This window comes from Miscanthus floridulus, chromosome 2 (genome assembly GCF_019320115.1).
Source record: "Miscanthus floridulus cultivar M001 chromosome 2, ASM1932011v1, whole genome shotgun sequence".
In the NCBI taxonomy this organism is placed as follows: Eukaryota; Viridiplantae; Streptophyta; class Magnoliopsida; order Poales; family Poaceae; genus Miscanthus; species Miscanthus floridulus.
In genome coordinates, this window is record NC_089581.1 from 111,284,928 (window position 1) to 111,308,729 (window position 23,802).

Here is a 23,802-nt window from a genome sequence, read left to right on the forward strand (position 1 = left end):
CTAAGCTCATCGACCCACTGCAATGCCACCACTTCTTGCTCCATTTGACCATACTCCTCCTGGAGAAACCAGGACTTGCAGATCAACATCATCTCTATGTCCTGTGAGACAAGAAGCAGGTGTGCTGAGACAACCGTTTAAATGCCAAGGAATCAAAGACAACACTAGGAACACAGAAAACTTACCTCTGCAATGCGTGGTAGGTCAATAGTCATGGCCTAATGGATGAGCTCAAACCTCTCCAAGGCCTCCTTGAGCTTCACCTTGGTAAGGGCAAGATTGGACTCCATCGACAGTCTTCTCTCCCCGAGCAGGTGCCAAAGCTTCACCTCCTCCTCATTGTGAAAGGACGAACTAGGCCTTTCCTGGCTCATTGGGGCAAGGCCACACTAGCTCGTGGGTCACCCTTGACCCAGTGGAAGATCCAACCATCATAGTATCTAGCGACGACCGATCATCACCAACTCCTAGGACGGTGGAATGGCTAGCGGCTCCACCCCGATGTCTTCCTCACCATCGAAGGGGATGTCCACCACCAGAACTCCATGGCTCATCGATGGCTGCTCTACCTTAGGCTTGGCCATGGCCCCTCTGGCTCCCTCTAGCTCTGACCAGGCGGGTGAACCATGCGCCCCTGCGCCAGGCGAGATGGGGAGCCCAATTTCCCTCCTCTCCTCCCCCACGACTGGCGAGGGTGGGACCACAAGAGTCACCTTCGACCCAGCCTCTGCCAACACCATAGGGATCACTGCCATCATGGCCGCCTCTGTGCTCATGATCGGTTGGGAAGACGCAACCCCCATTAAGGAAGGTCGCGCCGCCACTAGCCTACTTCACCCTTCGCTCGTCGTAACCCGCCACAGGTTGGGTCTCCACTCTTCTCACATGGGAGGTGGGGAGATCCCCAGCCTTGCCGGCTCCTGGCCGCTGCAAAAAAGGCACAAGCGCAGGTTAGTTACAATAAAAAACTCAACTATGAGAACAAAGGAAAGCATGAACACATACCTAGACCAAAGTGGTAGAACCTTGAAGCCTCGACCAGCTAATGACAAGCCAACCAGATGAGGATCGCTCAGGGGTCGTGACTCACGCCCCTCGGATCAACCAAGGGTGAGGGCGACCCGGCCGGTCCCCATTCGGCCCACGAATGGTCGTGGCTGCCAGCTCATGGTGAAACCACCAGAGAAACTAGCGGGGCATCTCCCCATTGGGGGTTGCACACAAGCGTCGACCCCGAAGACGCAGGGGAACGATCACGTCCCCAACCGATCGGCGTGCTCCGCCACACTTGGAGTAGGGGCGACAAAGCCGACGATGCCTCTGAAGGGCGCGGTGACCGTGCCCGCTTCGTCTCCTATTCGTAGGCGGTATCCTCTACCGTAGCATGTTTTCTTGACTCAGGAGCGTCACCACGTGTCTCCGTACCACGCCCGCCATCGATAGACATAGCCGCAGGTGTATGGTGCTCCACCAAGGTCAAAGCAGCACCCTCATCTCCCATGTCCTCTAAGGAACCCACATTGTCGCCTAACTCTGTGGGGTCCTCTAACTCGAGCTCCTCCTCCACTTCCTCCTGGCGCTCACCACCATGGATCCACCAATTGATCTCCTTCTCCTTCTCAAACCTCATCCAGACCTTCTCGGTTTAATTTTTCTTCTTGGCAAGCATGGCCTCCCTTTGGGCGGCTTGCCGAGCCATGCCTTTCGCCCCTCTTGAAAGATGTGGCTGGGATTTATACCCCATGAGCCCTTGTGAAATAGGTGGCTTAAAATTAATCTAAAGATCAAAATAGAAAGGAAAAAGTTCACGAGAAAGGAGTATACCAAATTGGATAGCTTCGCGACATGGAGAGGTCTGGGACTCCCTTTGAGGGACTCATCATCCCCCAAATGCAGCACCCGATCAAGACAACTCTAGACTTCATCCCTTGACAACTCCTTCGATGACGCAAGGTTGGGATCCATTGGGCCAGAGTATTCTGACATCGGTCGCATTCTCTCCGCCTACAGGGTGACCCCATGGTGAGAGAAGGTATGGAAGACCCGCAACCCATCGAGGCCATGCCGCACAAGCCTCCAAAGCTCTGTCTTGATGATCTCTAGCTTCTTCTACCGACGGGCAGGACCCCACGACCAGCTTTCCCTCCTCTCTGGCCTCTCCTCGGTGAACATCAAGAATGGCGCCTCCACCATGTTTTTGATATAGAACCACTCGCTGTGCCATCCCCAGTTGGAGTCACTGGAGGAGAACACTAGGTAGGGGACCAACGACTTAGGCTGCTTCTGTAGGGCGAACCCACCGACGAGAGCGATTCTGGGTGGTTTCCCCTCGAAAAGGGCCCGCCCGCTGAAGATCCGCCAGAAGAGGTCCATGTGTGGCTCCATCCCGAGGAAGGCCTCACAGATGGTGATGAAGCTAGTGTGTGCAGCACCCTAGTTGGGTTGAGGTGCTGCAACTCTAGGCCCCACTCATTGAGGAGCCCGCGCTGGAACCAGTGCATGGGGTACCTGAGCCCACGCTCATGGAAGGCAAGGAAGGAGATGACCTCGCCGGCCTAAGGTTGCAGAACAACCTCCCCCTGTGTGGGAGCCCTCCAATATGCCACTTCCTTCGATAGGAGCAGCCCCTTCTCGGCGAAGGCGGCCAACACCTCCTCATCCACGTTGGAAGGCCTCCAGTTCAACATCGCGCCATGGATCTACGAGCAGATCTATAAGTTTTTCCTCTCCCTCGCTCTATTCTCCTCTCTCCTAGAAACCCCCATAGCGCACAAAGGTGCTTAGCAAGAAGAAGGAAGAGGAAGCGACGGTGGTGAAGAAAAGGCAAAGAGACGGGAGAAAAAACCCTCTCCTCCCCCCTATTTAAATGCAAAAGGACATGCGGCGGGACATGGCCTAGCTAACAGGACGTGCCTGCCCGACAGAACATCACTTGCCTAGCAGGATGTGGCCTAGGCAGGTCCCACCACTACCGCAACATAGGCACGGGAAATGAGGCACAGCTGCATGCAAACGACCCTCCGCTTTCCCAGGAAAGGTTTGGAGGGGCCCACCGACGGAATCTCCATCGAGGAGAAGCCAGCCGGTCACCCAAGTCGATCGAACGGCTCGAGCAGCTACTGAGAAACGGGTAAGGAGCAATGGGATGCCCAATGCAGGTTATGCTGACTCCATCATGAACGACGGGCCCAGATTCTACTCAGACATATCCGATAGGAGCTCCCCGAACCCGTCACTCCAACCATCGAGGTAACTTTACCAACCCCCATTTTACTTTTCCAGTGCATGAGCATTCATTCATACATTCTCATGCATGCATTCATACATTCATCCCATACATCCAAGCATCACATATGCAATTGTTACATCACAACGCTTCACGTCGCGTTACGAAGCGGTAGTCGTCTCATTTGATATGAGCAGTGACCGATCGAGGTTCGAAGGCTGGCCCATAAAGGGCTCGAGGCTGCCTTGTGTCAAACAGAGCCAGGGGAGAAAACACAGATGAGACCTAGCTGCCCTTGCCTGATCCACTCAGAAGCGGACAAGGTCATCTCAACCTTCTCGTTCGATCCTGACCTTGAGCCATGCTCATAGAATCTCCATCGAGGGGAGGCCAGCGGGCCACCTGAGTTGGTCTCTGGAATGGTTCGGGCATCTGCTGGAGGTGGGTTAAGGAGTAGTGGAATGCCACATGAGGGCTATGCCGACCCCATTACGAACAATGGACCCAAATTCCACTCGGACATGCCCGTTAGTGAGCTTACCAAGCGCATCACTCGAGCCATCAAGGCAATCAAAGTTAGCTCAACTCCTCTAGTTGCGAAAACCAGAAACCATAGATGGGGTGACACATGAAACTCGACCGACCCTAACCAGCCCCTAGTGGCTCGGGGGCACGAGCTGCCAGATCCCGACTCAAGAACCCGACTGACCGCACAGATTGCGGTCGAAACAGACATGGGTGAACACCCTGACCAAAAGAGACACAAGAGTTTGTAGCCCCAAAAAAGAATACCAAGGTGCTCAGCCTCCGACCGACTCCCCAGTCGGCCGCAGGCTCAGGGACTACACCCACCGGGTGCGCTCGCACGCACTCGGCGGAAAATGGATTACCAAGGAGTCTCCTCCTTAGGGGCTGTGTGCCTATGTCTACATGGCGTGCCTCCACAGCCTTCGCCAGTCCCCTCCTCAGGTGCTAGGTGCCAATATCCCTCTGGCGTGCCTCCGCAGCCTTCGCCAGTCCTCCCCACGGAGGCATGGCACCCGTATCCACTCTGCGCGCCTCCGCAGCCTTTGCCAGTCCTCCACATAGAGGCTAGGCACCTAAATCCTACTCGGTTACCCTACGTAGTACAACAAACCAAGGGGGGAAACATTGAAGTTCAAATAACAGCCCGCCTCCATGGCACAATGGGCACAGGAATTACAAAGCAAATACAAGCTTTCACTAAGATTAAGACACAAGCCCCAGGCTTTTACAATAACACGCAAAGCGTGTGTGAATAGCCCCAGGACTGCTCCGCACCTTGGGCCATGAAGCGGAACAAGGGAACAAGATCCTTGTTCTCCCATTACAACGCTCTCCTCCCTCTCTCCGTCCTCTGATCTAGAATCTGGGATAGGGGCCGTTTGAGACGTACAATGCTCTCTCCTTACGAGAGATCTTTTAGCATCGTACTCCCATGTGCCCTCAAAAGCGGCAACTCAACAGCCCCTTCAGGCTTCACAGAAGCCCTAAAGGGGCCCGGGGGCTCCTGTCGGGTTCATAAACTCGGGGTCCCCAATGGACCTGCTTCCCTACAATATTTGGCCCAGCAGGCGGCGCAATGATAGTGTGCGTCGGGGCCGACCTAGATACACAATGACAGGTCGAGACCATGATCTAGTCCCCGACCGGCACCTTCGGCCTAGAGATCTAGTCGGAGCCCCGACAGGAAGGCATGTCCGTGGTGGGACCATAGTCTGACTCTGACCCCCTTTCTCTGACCAAGGATATGCCGGATCTCTGCTCGCTGCTCTTTCCTGACCAACACGGTCGGGGCCAACTAGGAACGACCGACCAGGGACGCCCACTCAGTGTGGGCCCAGGGAGCAGGCGAAGCAGATAAGGTAAGGCGCTCAAGTCAACCGCAATACTGAGGACCGTATCCTATCATGCCCTATGCACCTGCAGGATAGTGCCGTCAGGCCATGTCAGACGGACACTGTACAGCCTGTCAGACACGTCAGAGCATAAACAGTATTGTGGGCGCCGACGTTTGCCGTATCAGACGAATACTGTGCAGCCTGCCAGATACAACAAAGCATGAACAGTAAGTGGGCGATGGCGGCGTAAGCAGTATGGCGGGCGACGACGGTCATCCCGTACCCGATGGCGTGGGCAACAAGGCTAAGCAGTCTCTCTCTCTCTCTCTCTCTCTCTCTCTCTCTGACTTGTAAGTTCATCTCCTTCAACTATAAAAAGGGATGCGCTCTCTCCTAGGATGGGAGTACTCTAGGGGCCTGCTTGGATAGGATCCAAAAGTTGCCCCGCCAAAAGTATGGCAAGCTAAAACTAGGACATGCCAAATTTGGTTGCCAAAACTTTGGCAAAAATTTTAGTATAGCACTTGGTTGGGTGTCAAACTGGGACAGCCAAAATTTTAGACCTTGATTGGTTTGATACCAAAATATATATGCCAAGGTCCATGATTCAATACCTAACACATACAATTATAGATAGCATATTACTATATTATGTGCATGTACAGATCATCATATACACCCATCTTCATCTAAGAATACCACAACATAATATCCACTGTGCTAAAATAATACAACGAGATACTGAAATCCTAACCATATAAACAAGTTCATATGCTGACGACATGAAGCACGTCCAAAATACCCAAAATAACACCAGTTCAGTCAGTTCATCCATATGCTTTCCACCTGAAGCATGGCCAAAATACCACAAGTCTCAACACCTATATTCACATACAACTACCATATTCACAGCATACCCACTGCCACAAGTCTGAGCATCCATATTCACGTGGAGCTACCATACTCACCATCATCCACACCAGTACCACGATACTTGGCACCTAGGTAATCAGTGACCCAAGTTCCAAATGACTGGTCTAATGCAGCATTTAAGTAGTTCCGCAAATGAACCTGCTCCGGCTTTGAAATTGGAATTAGTATAATCTCAACTATACAATAATCACATTGCACAGCTGAGTGCAAGTATTTTAGGACTCAGACCAAATGCACAAGCTAAATGGAGACTTTTTTTTCCTGAAAAGCTTCTAAATCGAGACTTAGCAATGTTTTTGTTTGAGCTATTCAGCACATGGTAGTGCATGAAAAACGCCAAGATGGTTTCTTATAACTTGATCCTGAAATTTGTTTAGAATGAACTTTGGATGCTAACTATAGTGAAGCTATGGTTTCTTAATGTCTGAGCAATTTGATTTCTGCAACTGAACTTTGTACCAACCTACTTGATAGTTCACAATAGACAAAGTTAGGTTGCAGACTATGGAATTAGCAGGAACGTTAGGTGTGTCGGTTGAGCTCTCTGTCAATTTATCTAGAGGACTCTGCAACCAAAAGCAATGTCAAACCGCCAAAATTAGACTGCCAGAATGTTGGTTAAGCATTCAAGTACTAACTAATTGTCAATGGTAACATCGTTATTAAATCTATCATTCCACATCTGTTGGGCAATTGAATCACGCTTCGCAGCCCACTCACGTACATCAGCCTGTCGATCGGAGACACAATTCTTACTCCTTGGTAGGTGATTATACCAAGTTGGCTCATCATATATGAACTCATCAGGTCCATCGTCTAGTATCCAATTATGAAGGGCACAGCAGACAATGACCACCTTGGCCTGTGACTTCAAGGGTATGAATGGCTTGTTGCTAAGAATCTTGAAGCAATTCTTGAGAGCACCAAATGCTCGTTCAACTGTTGTCCTAAGTTGGGAATGACGGTGATTGAAAAGCTCTTTTAGACATTTTGGGTCTTGGGCTCTGTGAAACTCTTTTAGGTGATAGCGAACTTCACGGTAGGGCGGTAATATGCCTAGCCTAGTGGCATATCCAGCATCGGCCAAATAGAACTTCCCTACAACCAAAGTTAACATAATGCCTAATGTGACGTCATAACGGTGAGACTATGTCACAATTTTCAAAATCCATGAAAATCCATGAATACCTTCAGGAATTTTCAGTCCATTTGGACGAGAAAGGGCATCTTGCAGCACGAGAGAATCATGAGCGGATCCCTCCCACCCTGCTAGGACATAAGTAAAGTGTAGGTCGAAGTCGACAACTGCTAGGACATTTTGTGTGGGGTATGACTTGCAGCCCCTAAACCTATCCACAGATTTAGCAGGCACACATGTCTTGATGTGAGTGCCATCTAGTGCCCCTATACAACCCTATGTACAGAGACAAACATGTGTCAAAGCACTTATATCTAAAATTGCATATAAAAGATATATCGCTTACACTATTGAGAGTTACCTCAAAATATGGATAGAACTTGTCAGGACTCTCAGTGATCTTTGGGTGCGTGGATATAGATCTCACATAAATTAGCTCATGAGCTAACTTGACAATGGCACGCAGGACGGTATTAAAGTACGTACTCACTGTCCATCCCGATCTCCACATTGCTATTGCTACATAGGAATGTGTGTGGTACTTCCCAACAATCTTCAAAAACATTGCCAGCTGCTCCTCTACTGAAACATGAAGTGTGTCAACTAATAGTCCCCTCTCCCTAAGCCGAGCACAAAGCTTGTAGAATACAGGCCGGGACATCCTGAGCTCACGCATACATATTCTGTCCGAGGTATCAATGAACCTAATTAGGTCACTACTACGCCATATATCCCTTTGCACCAGTGGAGCATACTTTATGCGTTTGGCTGTACTCCTCTTATGATTTTTGTTCCTCCACCACAAGGCCAGCAGTAGAACAAAAAAAAGCTAGGGCCTTTTGCCTCGACATAGAGCAACAGAGGAATTTTTGCTGAATATTGCCAATCAAGGTGTAGGCGTGTAGGCAATGTGCAGGAACAAAAAATGAAAAATAAAATGCAAAGCATGTATCAGTAGCAAGTTAATTAAAATAACTTTTGATATGCACAAGCATAAATGGCAAAGGAAGTAGTACTTGGCATGTATAGTAGCCAATAAATTATATTACTTTAGTGAACGGGCCAGTTTAACTGAAACTAACATATGCAACTAAACAAAAGTGATTTGAATTAACGTACACGATGTGGAGCATCAAACAATTGTCAGTTATATCTAGATTTTTTTAATGGGCAAGGTGAATTGTTTAACCATCATATAAATAATGCTGAAATCTTAACAGAGGAATATGCAATGGGCTTATGCAGTTGGGAATCTGCTGAACAACAACTACAATCGTAGTAACTTGCTGTAAGCCTATAGCCATGTAGAGACTCAGAGAGAGACCAAAGAAACTCGATTTGAAATATTTTACCTCTAGGAGTGGACCAACGGATCTAGCTGGGGCGGTTGCCTCCTGGTACGTTTTCCTCTGCACTTTGTTGCAGCAGATCTATAAACGGATGATAGATTAGACACTCATACCTAGAAAATGGATGGAGGATTGAAGGAGGAAAACACTGCTAGTAGGAATAGATGGATTAATCAGAGATGAGAGGCCACCAGATGAGGGAAGATGCTCCTTGTTCCCCAATGGATTAAGGAATCTGTTATGAAGGTAGGGTTGGAAGCATATGTCCCTTTAATCTGCGATAGGAACAAGTGATGGACTGGGGGATCCCATGGACTGATGGAGGTTCAAGACTGGCACAAGCGACGGAGGAGATAAGTGGCGGTGGCCGTGAAAAGTGACGACGGAGAAGGAGGGGATTAGAGAGAAGTGGTGGCTGCTGTATCGGTGGGAGGGTGATACTGTAAAATAACGAGGGCAATAGGAGTGCCGTGAAGGCAGCCAAAATATTGGTGCTCGATGTCTCATGTCTGCCGCCGATTCGGCTAGAAGGTTCGGCACACCAATTCTTTGGTTTCAAACCAAACGAGCGCCAAAGGTTTGGGACTGCCGTGGATTTGGTCGGGTGGATTTTGGACAGCATCCAAGCAGGCCCTAGAATACGACAACTCAACAGCTCTAGAACTCGACAGCTCAACAGCTCTAGAGCTCGACAGCTACACAGTCTACATGCTCTCAACAGCTGATAAGCTCGAACACACAGAGCATACGCTCCGATACTTAGCGCACGTTTGAGCATCCGTCACTCTCTCCCACTCGGTTCAGAGTCCGACCGGGCCTCAACCCCCCTTCTCGTTCCTTACTCGTTTGTAACCCTACAGCAAACTTCGAGCACCTGGGCTTAGGAATAAAGTCACCGACTGACTGAAACTGGATGTAGGGCACGTTGCCTGAACCAGTATAAATCCTGTATCATCGCGTGCTATGCCACATCTAATCACAACGCACGGCAAAACTACAAATATTTACTTGTTGGGCATATTTCGCACCGACAACTTCTGTAAGCTAACGTGGAAGTGCCTTTCCAATAACATCTGGATGACGATAATCTTTGAACTTGCTTTGTATTGAAGCACACAGATTTTTATTCAACATGTATGACAGTATATTTATTCAAATTGGGCTGTTACATGGACGTTAGATACAAGAAACCTTGAAAACCATTTTTGATGCTGATGTTTGCTCCTTCTAGGGACACACTGGATAAGTACTCACTGCAACTGTCAAATGTTTCTGCACAATTGTTCAAGTTTATGGCCAACAACCTTGGAGTTGACCAGGAGGTATTCCTTAGTACCTTCAAGGGTCTACCTCAGAGCGTGAGGATCAATATTACCCTCCCTGCAGTCTGACAGGGTCTTAGGCCTCTCACCGCATACGGATGGTGTTGGCATGACATTCCTCCTCCATGTCAATGATGTGGAAGGACTACAAATCAGAAAGAATGGAAAATGGTTCTCTGTGCAGGCCATGCACGGAGCACTCATTGTCAACATAGGCGATATTATAGAGGTAATTTGGCTTACGGTTACTCCATATGTTATAGACAAAAAGGGTGTGACTATATAGTGATAACACTTACATGTTGAAATTTCGGACTGCATCACATAAACCGTCAGCCTTTTAACATTATTTATCTCCAACAGATCCTCACCAATGGCAGGTACAAGAGTGTTGAGCACAGGGCAGTAATAAACCCCAACAAGGAAAGGATTACCATTGCAGCATTCCACAGCATTCACCTTTTCTGCACAATTGGCCCACTTCAGGAGTTGCTGACAACAGACAAGGCACGGTACAAGGTGATAGATGGTGTTGAGTTCACCAAGGGCTACTTTGCTGCAAAGCTAGAAGGCAGGAGGTACTTGGAGAGCTTGAAGCTAGGCCTATGAGATTCCGGTAGTTGTATTTTAACATGTTTACCTTGATCTTTCCTTTGAATGTGTAGTTATTGATAGCGTTCCTTCGCTTTCAACAAAGATGTGAGTTGGTGTGAAGATCGACAAGCGCTCATTTCGAAGGCTCACCGTACTTTGGAGACCGCAGCATTGAGCCTCTTTGTGTCCTTTGGATGGCCTTCATTATTTAGAATTGGGGTTTGAGTTTGTTTTGTCATAAATTTCTTTGTGTGCCTTGAATTATTGGGTTGTAATAAGTTGGTCTGATTCCTCTTTAACAGGGTTAAAGCCGGATACTTCTTCCTTTATCTAAACAAAAAGCAAAGATATGAGTTATGTTTCTGTTGGTGAGGGGCTAATAGTTGATGCTGGCTTTTTCATGCCTTTGCCTGATATACGTCGCTTTCATTATGTTGGGCTGTGTATGAAAACGGCTAGGCCTGCTTTGTTGTTGGTTCTATTGTATGAAAACGCCATTGGAAGGCCGGCTAAGCCGGTTTTCCCCGGTCCAAATAAAAAATTAGAAAACATGGTGATTTCAATATGAATTTGTTTTCTAGTGGGATAAGACCAACTCTCCGTATATATGAGAGGTCCATGACCGATTAAGGCATCTAGCACAATCAAAAAACAAATCACTCTACTTTTTACTCCTCCAAACCCTGGCTCTTTGAACTTCCAAAACCTACTGTTCTATGCATCTCGTACGTGGGCTTTGCGGTGTTCTCTGTAGAAGCCATCACCGCATTTGCGCGGCACGTGATCAGCGTCAACAGAGTAGTCAATTATTTGTGGACGGAAAGTATAGTTTATTATTTGTAGTGAACGCCGTCGTCCTGCGTCCCTCGAGAAATAAGCAATCGTGCAATCCGCTACTGCATTCTTTTCTATTTCTTGAAAGTGACATTGTCAATTAGCAATAAGTAGGAGCTTAGACTTTGGTGACTGGCCATGTGATTCTCCGCTGGATAGGTTCAAAACTTCATATAGCTTAGTCTAGTCCACATGAGCATCATCAATTCAGATCTTCAATACTTCAAGGGTACAGTACAAGAAGATATGTTCTGAAAAGAATCAGTCAAAGCAACCACCAGCACCTGCAAGATCAAGAAATATCAATGGCTCACGCTAGAGCTGCAGGATCTCTACGGGTGGCAAATGTGCAGGAACTAGCACAGACTTGCAGCAGATCTGATGAGCAGGTACCTGAGAGGTACATAAGGGTGGAGGCTAACATTGAAGATGTCATCACTAGCTATGCTAATAGCTCTGCGATTGCAATTCCTATCATTGATCTAAGCAAGTTGTATGATCCCCAATCATCGCATGAAGAGTGTTCAAAGCTCGGATCTGCCTGTCACCAGTGGGGCTTCTTTCAGGTATGAAGAGATTATTTCTTGCTGTTTCTAATTGGACGGTTGCCCAGCACCAAGGCGGTGCTAAGCAGAGTTTTTTGAAGTTAAGGTTTAATTGCTTCGGTGTTTATTTCCATAAAAAATATACTAGTGGTGTTTCAAAAAAGGTAATGTTTTGCTGGGTTAGTAGTTTAATTTTATTTTGATAAACGCATATGGGGTGTCGTGTCACCTAGAGCAAAGTGATTAGGTATAGTAGATTTTTCATGATTAGTACAACTTCACCAAAATGATCCATTTTGATTTTGACTTGTGCAATCAATGGAAATGAAATCGAAGCATTGACACGAAAAACTGCAGCTAATCAACCTTGGGGTGCCAGACGAAGTGATCTGTAACCTGAGGGAAGACATTGCCGAGTTCTTCAATCTGCCACTTGAAACCAAGAAGGCATACTCGCACCTACCGAACGGCCTTGAAGGCTATGGCCAGGCCTTTGTTGTGTCGGAGGAGCAGAAGCTGGACTGGGCGGACATGTTCTATCTCGTGGTGCGGCCGAATGAGGCTAGGGACCTGAGGTTCTAGCCTGTTCACCCTCCTTCCTTCAGGTAACCAGCCAAAAGTTGCAATTCGTAGGTACAGATCATAAATGTTCCTTTGCGAGTTATGCTTCTTCGTTCTTCCTGGTTGATTCCAGGAATTCTGTTTGCAGAACATCCATAGATAGGTACTCCTTGGAGACGGCGAAAGTGGCACGCTGCTTACTGGAATTCATGGCCATGGACATGGGAGCTGAGCCGGCATCACTGCTAGAGATGTTCCAAGGGCAGCCACAAGGCTTCAGGATGAACTACTACCCACCGTGCTGGCAAGCCAACCAAGTGTTGGGCATGTCGCCGCACACAGACGCCGCCGGCATGACACTGCTACTCCAGGTGAATGGCATGCCGGGCCTGCAGATCAGGAGGGACGGCAAGTGGTTCACCGTGAACGCTCTAGAAGGGTCGTTGGTAGTCAACGTTGGCGATGTACTTGAGGTGATGGATGCTGTATGTATTGAGTATAGTCTAGCGCCCCTGTTCGATGCTCTCTCACCGATCTGTTGCTGCATCACAGATCCTGAGTAACGGCAGGTACAGAAGCGTCGAGCACCGGGCAGTGGTGCACCCGAACAGTGAGCGCATCTCGGCGGCGGTATTCCATCGGCCATGCCAGGACGCCGTGATAGGCCCTTTGCCGGAGCTCCTGAACGACAACAGTAAACCACGGTACAGAGCAATGGGCTACATGGAATTCATGAAGCGCTACTATTCAGCAAAGCTCGACGGACGGAATCACCTGGAGAGCTTGAGAAATGAGCTGTGAACTCAACGAAAGTCTAAGCAAGCATTTGGTCTCTCATGCTTGAGATGACATGCTTCCTTGTTTTGACAGGTGTCTTGTAGTCGTTATGTTTTTATACATGTTGAGATTGGGAGTAGCATTTTTGGTCCTATTCGCTTTGCTGAAAAGCCACGACTAAAAGTACCGTTCGCTGATTTATTGTGAGAGAAAAATACGATTCGTTTAATAAAATAGTACGGCTTATAAGACAAGCAAACATAACCTTTGTCTCAGTAGTTTGTCCATACGTTTGTTTTCCATTTTCATGCATTACCTGAAATCCACAATAATCACTATTCACTAGTTTTTGTTAAAGGAACTAACATGTCTCATTTAAATTTTGTTCTGCGCGTCTGAATCGCATCGAAGTCATAGATAAGTTCATCGGTTGTGAACTCCATTGCAATCTCCTTTTCAATGTAAATTATTAAGCAATCTCTTAGGAACCCATCTTCCATCTTATTCCGTAGCCTGGTTTAAAAAGCAAGCCTGGAATGCTAACCATCGGACAATATCAATAGATGTTCTAAGCCGCAGTCTATTTGTCTTGATTTCTTCGCTTGTTTGTTTCTCGATCACCGGTTCAATATGACATAATCGGTTCTTCAAATTGTCATAGCATTTAACAGAATACTGATGAGCTGACCCACTCTCTCCCATGTGAGTTCTGAAGGAACAATTATTCCCGCCAACCTTCTTCCAGTTATTAAAACCTTTCACTGTAAACACATCTGATCCTGATTTTCCTACTGGCTTTTTAGAAAATAAAAAGCAAGGGAGGCAAAAGGCTGCATCTTTTGTCGGTGAGTATTCTAACCAAGGAAATGATGAACCATTGTGACTGAAACCTCCGTGGGTGCTTCTCTGAACCTAAAGGAGGGTATATATCCTTAATAAGGTGGTCTTTAAATTCAGGGGCTAAAATTTAGGGGTGTTACATCGGCTGTCACATGGGAGTGTGTGGATAGTAATAATAAAACAAATTATAAAAGTCCTCAGTACTCCGCGAGACGAATTTATTAAGCCTAATTAATCCGTCATCAGCACATGTTTGCTGTAGTTTTACTATAGCACCACATTGTCAAATCATGAACTAATTAGGTTTAAAAGAATTATCTCGCAAATTAGTCGCAATCTATGGAATTAGTTATTTTTTAGTCTATATTTAATACTCCATGCATGTGTCAAACATCCAATAGGATATGGACTAAACTTTAGGGAGAGAATCTAAAGAAGGTCTAAATTGGTATGGACCATGTTTCATGTATGCTCTTATAACTTGTTCTTGCTTGTCTGGAGGTAAGTCCGAATTTGGTCACGCAAACCCGGATCTCGCTCTACATTCAACACACTAGTTGTCTGGATCATTTACTCGTTGAACCTTAGATGCCGGCTGCACAATTTCCTCTTCTTCTTCATCGTTTTCTTGTTCTGCAGCAAGTCAATTAGCTATTTCATCTTCCAGAGACCCTTGTAAAAAAGAGTCAATTCTCGTCCTTTTAAGTTTCATGATGATTACCCTTCAATATAAAAAATAATAGTTTAATTAGCCAATTAGGCATTAGCACTAAACTGATGGACATAGAAAATTAGATTAGAACAAGAACATACCTGGCTACAGGCTACCTGCTGCCGTGCGGCGTGCTGCCTAGCCTGGATGTTCACGTGCTGCAGACTGAATCGAAGACGGAGAGCCTGGAGCCATGGACGGCTGGACCTGGAAGCCGAACGGAGGTGCGGACTGCAGGTGCCTTTACGGCCGGCCGGCGGCCTGCGGGGCGAGTGTGGCGGCGCCGGCGGCACTGCGGTCTGCGGCAGGATCGTGAATCGCGAATCGCGATCGACGTGGATTGCCCTAGGCGGCTCAGCCCTCGCTCCTGGGACGATCAGACTACGGACGGTTTGGCTCTCAGCTCAGTATACGTACATACATGATACGTAGATGGGCTTGGACGCTTGGGCCATAGAAATATTAGTTTTTTTCTGGTTGGGGTCATGGCCCCCGCAGGCCTCCCCCTGCCTCCGCCACTGCTACCTCTCTGACGTCCGGAGCAGATGAGCACGTCCGGAGGCCCCGCACCTGGTGCTGCCCTAGCTAGCCCGCCCGCCCGCCCGCGCTTGCTGCTGCGCCATATCGCTGCTGCATACGCACGTCTGTCCCACGTCTGCCTCGCCCTGCCCCGCACTTGTAACCCGCTCCCGTCCGTCTCGCCCCGCTCCGCACGGGCACCCCGGTTGCGCCCGCCACTCTTTCCCCTTGACTCCCTCCTCCCTCCGCGCGGGCAGGACCCGAAAGCCCGGATGAGGACGAGCACGCCCCGTCCGCAGGACAACCGGCGCACCGTGGGCCCCATCTGCCGGTCCCAGGCTCGCCGCGTCTTTTCTCCTAGCGTCCGGGCCATGCCCCTATGACTCTCTGAACATAACTCTGAAAGACGAAACACTTGCAATATGAAACACTTGAATGCAACATAAGTCTTAAGCAGATGAAATATTTGGAATATATACTTGCAACATATGTGTGAAACATATGCAATATCCAGATAAAACACTTGCAACTTGTAACATGAAAACACTTATTGCAACATAAGACTGAAACAGCTGAAATATTTTGAACATACTCTTACACCATACTCCCTCTGTCCCTTTATCAGTGTCGTTGTAGCTTTTGAGGAGGTGCAGCTCAAAACCTGTGAATGTGGACAAAGGGATGGTCTAGATGCACAATAGAAGGTGTGAACGTGGACAGCGCTTGTTGGTGAGGGGCTAATAGTTGATGCTGGCTTTTTCATGCCTTTGCCTGATATACGTCGCTTTCATTATGTTGGGCTGTGTATGAAAACGGCTAGGCCTGCTTTGTTGTTGGTTCTATTGTATGAAAACGCCATTGGAAGGCCGGCTAAGCCGGTTTTCCCCGGTCCAAATAAAAAATTAGAAAACATGGTGATTTCAATATGAATTTGTTTTCTAGTGGGATAAGACCAACTCTCCGTATATATGAGAGGTCCATGACCGATTAAGGCATCTAGCACAATCAAAAAACAAATCACTCTACTTTTTACTCCTCCAAACCCTGGCTCTTTGAACTTCCAAAACCTACTGTTCTATGCATCTCGTACGTGGGCTTTGCGGTGTTCTCTGTAGAAGCCATCACCGCATTTGCGCGGCACGTGATCAGCGTCAACAGAGTAGTCAATTATTTGTGGACGGAAAGTATAGTTTATTATTTGTAGTGAACGCCGTCGTCCTGCGTCCCTCGAGAAATAAGCAATCGTGCAATCCGCTACTGCATTCTTTTCTATTTCTTGAAAGTGACATTGTCAATTAGCAATAAGTAGGAGCTTAGACTTTGGTGACTGGCCATGTGATTCTCCGCTGGATAGGTTCAAAACTTCATATAGCTTAGTCTAGTCCACATGAGCATCATCAATTCAGATCTTCAATACTTCAAGGGTACAGTACAAGAAGATATGTTCTGAAAAGAATCAGTCAAAGCAACCACCAGCACCTGCAAGATCAAGAAATATCAATGGCTCACGCTAGAGCTGCAGGATCTCTACGGGTGGCAAATGTGCAGGAACTAGCACAGACTTGCAGCAGATCTGATGAGCAGGTACCTGAGAGGTACATAAGGGTGGAGGCTAACATTGAAGATGTCATCACTAGCTATGCTAATAGCTCTGCGATTGCAATTCCTATCATTGATCTAAGCAAGTTGTATGATCCCCAATCATCGCATGAAGAGTGTTCAAAGCTCGGATCTGCCTGTCACCAGTGGGGCTTCTTTCAGGTATGAAGAGATTATTTCTTGCTGTTTCTAATTGGACGGTTGCCCAGCACCAAGGCGGTGCTAAGCAGAGTTTTTTGAAGTTAAGGTTTAATTGCTTCGGTGTTTATTTCCATAAAAAATATACTAGTGGTGTTTCAAAAAAGGTAATGTTTTGCTGGGTTAGTAGTTTAATTTTATTTTGATAAACGCATATGGGGTGTCGTGTCACCTAGAGCAAAGTGATTAGGTATAGTAGATTTTTCATGATTAGTACAACTTCACCAAAATGATCCATTTTGATTTTGACTTGTGCAATCAATGGAAATGAAATCGAAGCATTGACACGAAAAACTGCAGCTAATCAACCTTGGGGTGCCAGACGAAGTGATCTGTAACCTGAGGGAAGACATTGCCGAGTTCTTCAATCTGCCACTTGAAACCAAGAAGGCATACTCGCACCTACCGAACGGCCTTGAAGGCTATGGCCAGGCCTTTGTTGTGTCGGAGGAGCAGAAGCTGGACTGGGCGGACATGTTCTATCTCGTGGTGCGGCCGAATGAGGCTAGGGACCTGAGGTTCTAGCCTGTTCACCCTCCTTCCTTCAGGTAACCAGCCAAAAGTTGCAATTCGTAGGTACAGATCATAAATGTTCCTTTGCGAGTTATGCTTCTTCGTTCTTCCTGGTTGATTCCAGGAATTCTGTTTGCAGAACATCCATAGATAGGTACTCCTTGGAGACGGCGAAAGTGGCACGCTGCTTACTGGAATTCATGGCCATGGACATGGGAGCTGAGCCGGCATCACTGCTAGAGATGTTCCAAGGGCAGCCACAAGGCTTCAGGATGAACTACTACCCACCGTGCTGGCAAGCCAACCAAGTGTTGGGCATGTCGCCGCACACAGACGCCGCCGGCATGACACTGCTACTCCAGGTGAATGGCATGCCGGGCCTGCAGATCAGGAGGGACGGCAAGTGGTTCACCGTGAACGCTCTAGAAGGGTCGTTGGTAGTCAACGTTGGCGATGTACTTGAGGTGATGGATGCTGTATGTATTGAGTATAGTCTAGCGCCCCTGTTCGATGCTCTCTCACCGATCTGTTGCTGCATCACAGATCCTGAGTAACGGCAGGTACAGAAGCGTCGAGCACCGGGCAGTGGTGCACCCGAACAGTGAGCGCATCTCGGCGGCGGTATTCCATCGGCCATGCCAGGACGCCGTGATAGGCCCTTTGCCGGAGCTCCTGAACGACAACAGTAAACCACGGTACAGAGCAATGGGCTACATGGAATTCATGAAGCGCTACTATTCAGCAAAGCTCGACGGACGGAATCACCTGGAGAGCTTGAGAAATGAGCTGTGAACTCAACGAAAGTCTAAGCAAGCATTTGGTCTCTCATGCTTGAGATGACATGCTTCCTTGTTTTGACAGGTGTCTTGTAGTCGTTATGTTTTTATACATGTTGAGATTGGGAGTAGCATTTTTGGTCCTATTCGCTTTGCTGAAAAGCCACGACTAAAAGTACCGTTCGCTGATTTATTGTGAGAGAAAAATACGATTCGTTTAATAAAATAGTACGGCTTATAAGACAAGCAAACATAACCTTTGTCTCAGTAGTTTGTCCATACGTTTGTTTTCCATTTTCATGCATTACCTGAAATCCACAATAATCACTATTCACTAGTTTTTGTTAAAGGAACTAACATGTCTCATTTAAATTTTGTTCTGCGCGTCTGAATCGCATCGAAGTCATAGATAAGTTCATCGGTTGTGAACTCCATTGCAATCTCCTTTTCAATGTAAATTATTAAGCAATCTCTTAGGAACCCATCTTCCATCTTATTCCGTAGCCTGGTTTAAAAAGCAAGCCTGGAATGCTAACCATCGGACAATATCAATAGATGTTCTAAGCCGCAGTCTATTTGTCTTGATTTCTTCGCTTGTTTGTTTCTCGATCACCGGTTCAATATGACATAATCGGTTCTTCAAATTGTCATAGCATTTAACAGAATACTGATGAGCTGACCCACTCTCTCCCATGTGAGTTCTGAAGGAACAATTATTCCCGCCAACCTTCTTCCAGTTATTAAAACCTTTCACTGTAAACACATCTGATCCTGATTTTCCTACTGGCTTTTTAGAAAATAAAAAGCAAGGGAGGCAAAAGGCTGCATCTTTTGTCGGTGAGTATTCTAACCAAGGAAATGATGAACCATTGTGACTGAAACCTCCGTGGGTGCTTCTCTGAACCTAAAGGAGGGTATATATCCTTAATAAGGTGGTCTTTAAATTCAGGGGCTAAAATTTAGGGGTGTTACATCGGCTGTCACATGGGAGTGTGTGGATAGTAATAATAAAACAAATTATAAAAGTCCTCAGTACTCCGCGAGACGAATTTATTAAGCCTAATTAATCCGTCATCAGCACATGTTTGCTGTAGTTTTACTATAGCACCACATTGTCAAATCATGAACTAATTAGGTTTAAAAGAATTATCTCGCAAATTAGTCGCAATCTATGGAATTAGTTATTTTTTAGTCTATATTTAATACTCCATGCATGTGTCAAACATCCAATAGGATATGGACTAAACTTTAGGGAGAGAATCTAAAGAAGGTCTAAATTGGTATGGACCATGTTTCATGTATGCTCTTATAACTTGTTCTTGCTTGTCTGGAGGTAAGTCCGAATTTGGTCACGCAAACCCGGATCTCGCTCTACATTCAACACACTAGTTGTCTGGATCATTTACTCGTTGAACCTTAGATGCCGGCTGCACAATTTCCTCTTCTTCTTCATCGTTTTCTTGTTCTGCAGCAAGTCAATTAGCTATTTCATCTTCCAGAGACCCTTGTAAAAAAGAGTCAATTCTCGTCCTTTTAAGTTTCATGATGATTACCCTTCAATATAAAAAATAATAGTTTAATTAGCCAATTAGGCATTAGCACTAAACTGATGGACATAGAAAATTAGATTAGAACAAGAACATACCTGGCTACAGGCTACCTGCTGCCGTGCGGCGTGCTGCCTAGCCTGGATGTTCACGTGCTGCAGACTGAATCGAAGACGGAGAGCCTGGAGCCATGGACGGCTGGACCTGGAAGCCGAACGGAGGTGCGGACTGCAGGTGCCTTTACGGCCGGCCGGCGGCCTGCGGGGCGAGTGTGGCGGCGCCGGCGGCACTGCGGTCTGCGGCAGGATCGTGAATCGCGAATCGCGATCGACGTGGATTGCCCTAGGCGGCTCAGCCCTCGCTCCTGGGACGATCAGACTACGGACGGTTTGGCTCTCAGCTCAGTATACGTACATACATGATACGTAGATGGGCTTGGACGCTTGGGCCATAGAAATATTAGTTTTTTTCTGGTTGGGGTCATGGCCCCCGCAGGCCTCCCCCTGCCTCCGCCACTGCTACCTCTCTGACGTCCGGAGCAGATGAGCACGTCCGGAGGCCCCGCACCTGGTGCTGCCCTAGCTAGCCCGCCCGCCCGCCCGCGCTTGCTGCTGCGCCATATCGCTGCTGCATACGCACGTCTGTCCCACGTCTGCCTCGCCCTGCCCCGCACTTGTAACCCGCTCCCGTCCGTCTCGCCCCGCTCCGCACGGGCACCCCGGTTGCGCCCGCCACTCTTTCCCCTTGACTCCCTCCTCCCTCCGCGCGGGCAGGACCCGAAAGCCCGGATGAGGACGAGCACGCCCCGTCCGCAGGACAACCGGCGCACCGTGGGCCCCATCTGCCGGTCCCAGGCTCGCCGCGTCTTTTCTCCTAGCGTCCGGGCCATGCCCCTATGACTCTCTGAACATAACTCTGAAAGACGAAACACTTGCAATATGAAACACTTGAATGCAACATAAGTCTTAAGCAGATGAAATATTTGGAATATATACTTGCAACATATGTGTGAAACATATGCAATATCCAGATAAAACACTTGCAACTTGTAACATGAAAACACTTATTGCAACATAAGACTGAAACAGCTGAAATATTTTGAACATACTCTTACACCATACTCCCTCTGTCCCTTTATCAGTGTCGTTGTAGCTTTTGAGGAGGTGCAGCTCAAAACCTGTGAATGTGGACAAAGGGATGGTCTAGATGCACAATAGAAGGTGTGAACGTGGACAGAGCTGAAGTGTGTCAGAGCGACAATCAATACAGAACAGAGGAAGTATGTGTGAAACATGTGCAACATACAAATAAAAAACGCTTGCGACATATGTCGAAACAGATAAAATACTTTGAACAAACGCTTGCAATATGTCTCTGAAGCAGTTACAACATGCCTGTTAAAGCCTTTCATTTTTTTATTATACTCCAATCTTTGATCATCTGCCACAGTCCATTGACCTAGATAAAGAACAGTTCGAGCCTGAAGCAATTGTTGAGCGTCCCTTGGTCAAGAAAGGTAACTCTACTGTTCCACAGGTGCTCATCAAATGGACACCTTCCGGCTGGGCACACCACGTGGGAAGACTAACATATGTCCTCTATGCAAGGTTTCCAGTTGTTGCTTGGGGTCAATCGACTTTAGGTGGCAGGGGAGATGTCATGCTTGATGCCAAGAAGGATAATGTGGACACCAACAAGTAGAAGGCCAGAAATATTATAGGTGTTTTATTTATTTTGTTTATATGGCATTGTCATGTGGGGTCGAGTTGTAAGAGGCACATGATGTTGCGTGAGCTTATAGATGCACCTGTATCCACTAAGAACCACAAGTGAGTTTTATTTCAACAAGAACCTAGGATTGGAAGACAATCATCCTTGGTTGTTATATATAGATATCTTCCTTGCTCTAATTTCTATTTGTGATTTCTCATATCCTCGATTCGATCTCATCAAGGGCCATGGGTATTACAAGAGACTACTCAAAGGAGGCTCTAGAGAACCCACATGGTTGGTTGGGTGCTCGCCGCCTGGTAATGTGCACCCTAGAGCATGCTACCATCGTGACTTCTAGAACTAGATCCGGAGAGGAAATGATACGAGAGGATGGGAGCATAGGAGGGGTGGTGGCTGCCACGGAGGGGCATGTGGCGATGACAGTGGAGGAGAAGGATTGGGCGGTGGTGGCGTACGTGCAGGAGGGGAGGTGGAAGCGAGAGATAGGGTTTGGGGATGACGGGAGTCTAAGGGGCCGCAAGGGTGGTGTCGAACTTAATAAAATTTTGGGGTCCATGACCTCTTGATATGAGACATGTGTGTTTTTTCACATCACTGATATGTGCATATCCTAATACAGACGTGGCACAATCATACATCATAGACACGTTTGAATAAGTCATGACTCTGGTATGTGTGCTCCAAGTTACGTTTTTGTTGTAATCAATATACCACATTCGTATTCCGATAGCCTTGTCTCTAATTTAATATCAGTGACATGTTTTATTTTCGTCTCTAATTCAATACCAGTGACGTGTTTTATTTGCGTGTCTCTGGTGTAACTTTTTTTTTGTGTTCTTTTGGTATAGTGCTAGTAACGAGCAACTTCATCTCAAGCTCCTGGATGCACAATGATCAATTTAGTAGGTATTTTGGTACTCAACTACCTATAGACAATGCTGTGGTGGGAAGTGTGGTCGTTTGTCCAAGTTTAAGTTCTCTGCGACTTAAATTTAGGTGTCTATTTTCTTGTTAAAAAAATTGTCTAGTTTCTACATCATTTTTTACTTATAAATGTTGTGCTCGTATATTTTGTGATATAATGCGGACTTTTAAAAAGAACAAGATATGGTCTGTACATTTTGTGATATAATGTAGACTTTGAAAAAGAACAAGATGATAGTCTGTGCATTGCTGCAGAAATTTTATGGAGAGAATTTTGTAGGATCGGAGGTTGTAACGCCCCAGAGTCTAAACGGCTCAGATCCACTCTACACATTGAGCGAACCATACCTACCACTTACGCTTTCGTCCTCGCTTTGCGTAAAAGGATTAACCCGGAAATAGTGGGATGAACTTTAGAAGCCTTATATATTGGTCTAATGTAACACCCTAGTGTTAAGCTTGCATTCTTGCACTTGCATTGCATGAACATAAGCATCATCCATTCATTTGCACTCATGAGCATGAAATGATACATTTTCTAATTATAATTACTTTCATAAAATGCTTAAATTGCCTTGTGAGTGCTTAGTGATTATGCTTGACAATGCAAGTGGGTGTTGTTTGGTCACCAAAACAACTTAGACACACTTAGGATGAAAAATGAAACCTAGTTTATATTCATGACTTGGTCTAAAATTGCTTCTAAGTGTTGGTATTGCTAAAATTGCCATTATCATGTTAGTTGTTTGACCTATCTTGACTAACTGCTTAGAGAGCTTGCATGACAGTAGACCCTAAATAAAAGTTGTAGTCTAGCTCATGTAGAATAAACTTTGTTTAAGGGTCAAGAGCTGAATCAGTGCCTAAGTTAGTCAAATAGGGCTCCCAAAAATTAACTTCATGCTGTTTTGGAACTAGTGGGGAGAAAATCGTGTTTCAGGCAGTTTTCATCAGGCCTGAAACCGGCCCCTACAGTTTTAGACGTGGCCGACTGTGTCAGGCCACGCGCGCCGCGTGGCGGCCGTACACCGGTGCCAGCCCGCGCTGTCGAGCCAAAAGAAGGGGAACACGGTCGCCCACTTACTCCTGCACTCACTCTTGCTCACTACTAGAGAATAGACTTTAGAACGATGTCCCAATTTAGCATTAGCCTCGGTATTTTTTACCCCCGGGACTGAAGGATCTTTAGTCCCGGTTGGTAATACCAACCGGGACTAAATGTTTCTTTACTCCCGGTTGGAGCCACCAACCAGGACTAAAAAGTCATCCAACCTTTAGTCCCGGTTGATAATACCAACC

The 23,802-nt window shown here is 46.9% G+C and overlaps 1 protein-coding gene and 3 pseudogenes across 1 annotated transcript; 3 read left to right on the top strand and 1 right to left on the bottom strand.

Moving 5' to 3' along the window:
• Positions 1–5,910: 5,910 nt before the first annotated feature.
• On the bottom strand, positions 5,911–8,904 carry LOC136536873 (protein ALP1-like). Its single transcript, XM_066529024.1, has 8 exons — positions 8,700–8,904; positions 8,512–8,589; positions 7,521–8,031; positions 7,210–7,435; positions 6,677–7,119; positions 6,489–6,587; positions 6,057–6,168; positions 5,911–5,969 (listed from the first exon to the last, which is right to left on the bottom strand). Exons 3-8 carry the CDS (start codon positions 7,833–7,835, stop codon positions 5,911–5,913), a joined length of 1,254 nt encoding a protein of 417 aa, XP_066385121.1. The 5' UTR covers positions 7,836–8,031; positions 8,512–8,589; positions 8,700–8,904.
• Positions 8,905–9,722: 818 nt separating this feature from the next.
• Positions 9,723–10,707, top strand: LOC136536874 (2-oxoglutarate-dependent dioxygenase 11-like; annotated as a pseudogene).
• A 744-nt stretch (positions 10,708–11,451) lies between these two features.
• LOC136539363 (2-oxoglutarate-dependent dioxygenase 11-like) lies at positions 11,452–13,378 on the top strand (annotated as a pseudogene).
• Positions 13,379–16,600: 3,222 nt separating this feature from the next.
• On the top strand, positions 16,601–18,527 carry LOC136539364 (2-oxoglutarate-dependent dioxygenase 11-like; annotated as a pseudogene).
• Positions 18,528–23,802: the final 5,275 nt, after the last annotated feature.

Coding starts and splice junctions, on each gene's coding strand:
- LOC136536873 (XM_066529024.1), bottom strand. CDS start 7,835: ATGCGTGAGCTCAGGATGTCCCGGCCTGTATTCTACAAGCTTTGTGCT. Junction 7,120..7,209: donor TGGACTGAAAATTCCTGAAG/GTATTCATGGAT, acceptor CTTTGGTTGTAG/GGAAGTTCTATTTGGCCGAT. Junction 6,169..6,488: donor TGTCTATTGTGAACTATCAA/GTAGGTTGGTAC, acceptor CCAATTTCAAAG/CCGGAGCAGGTTCATTTGCG.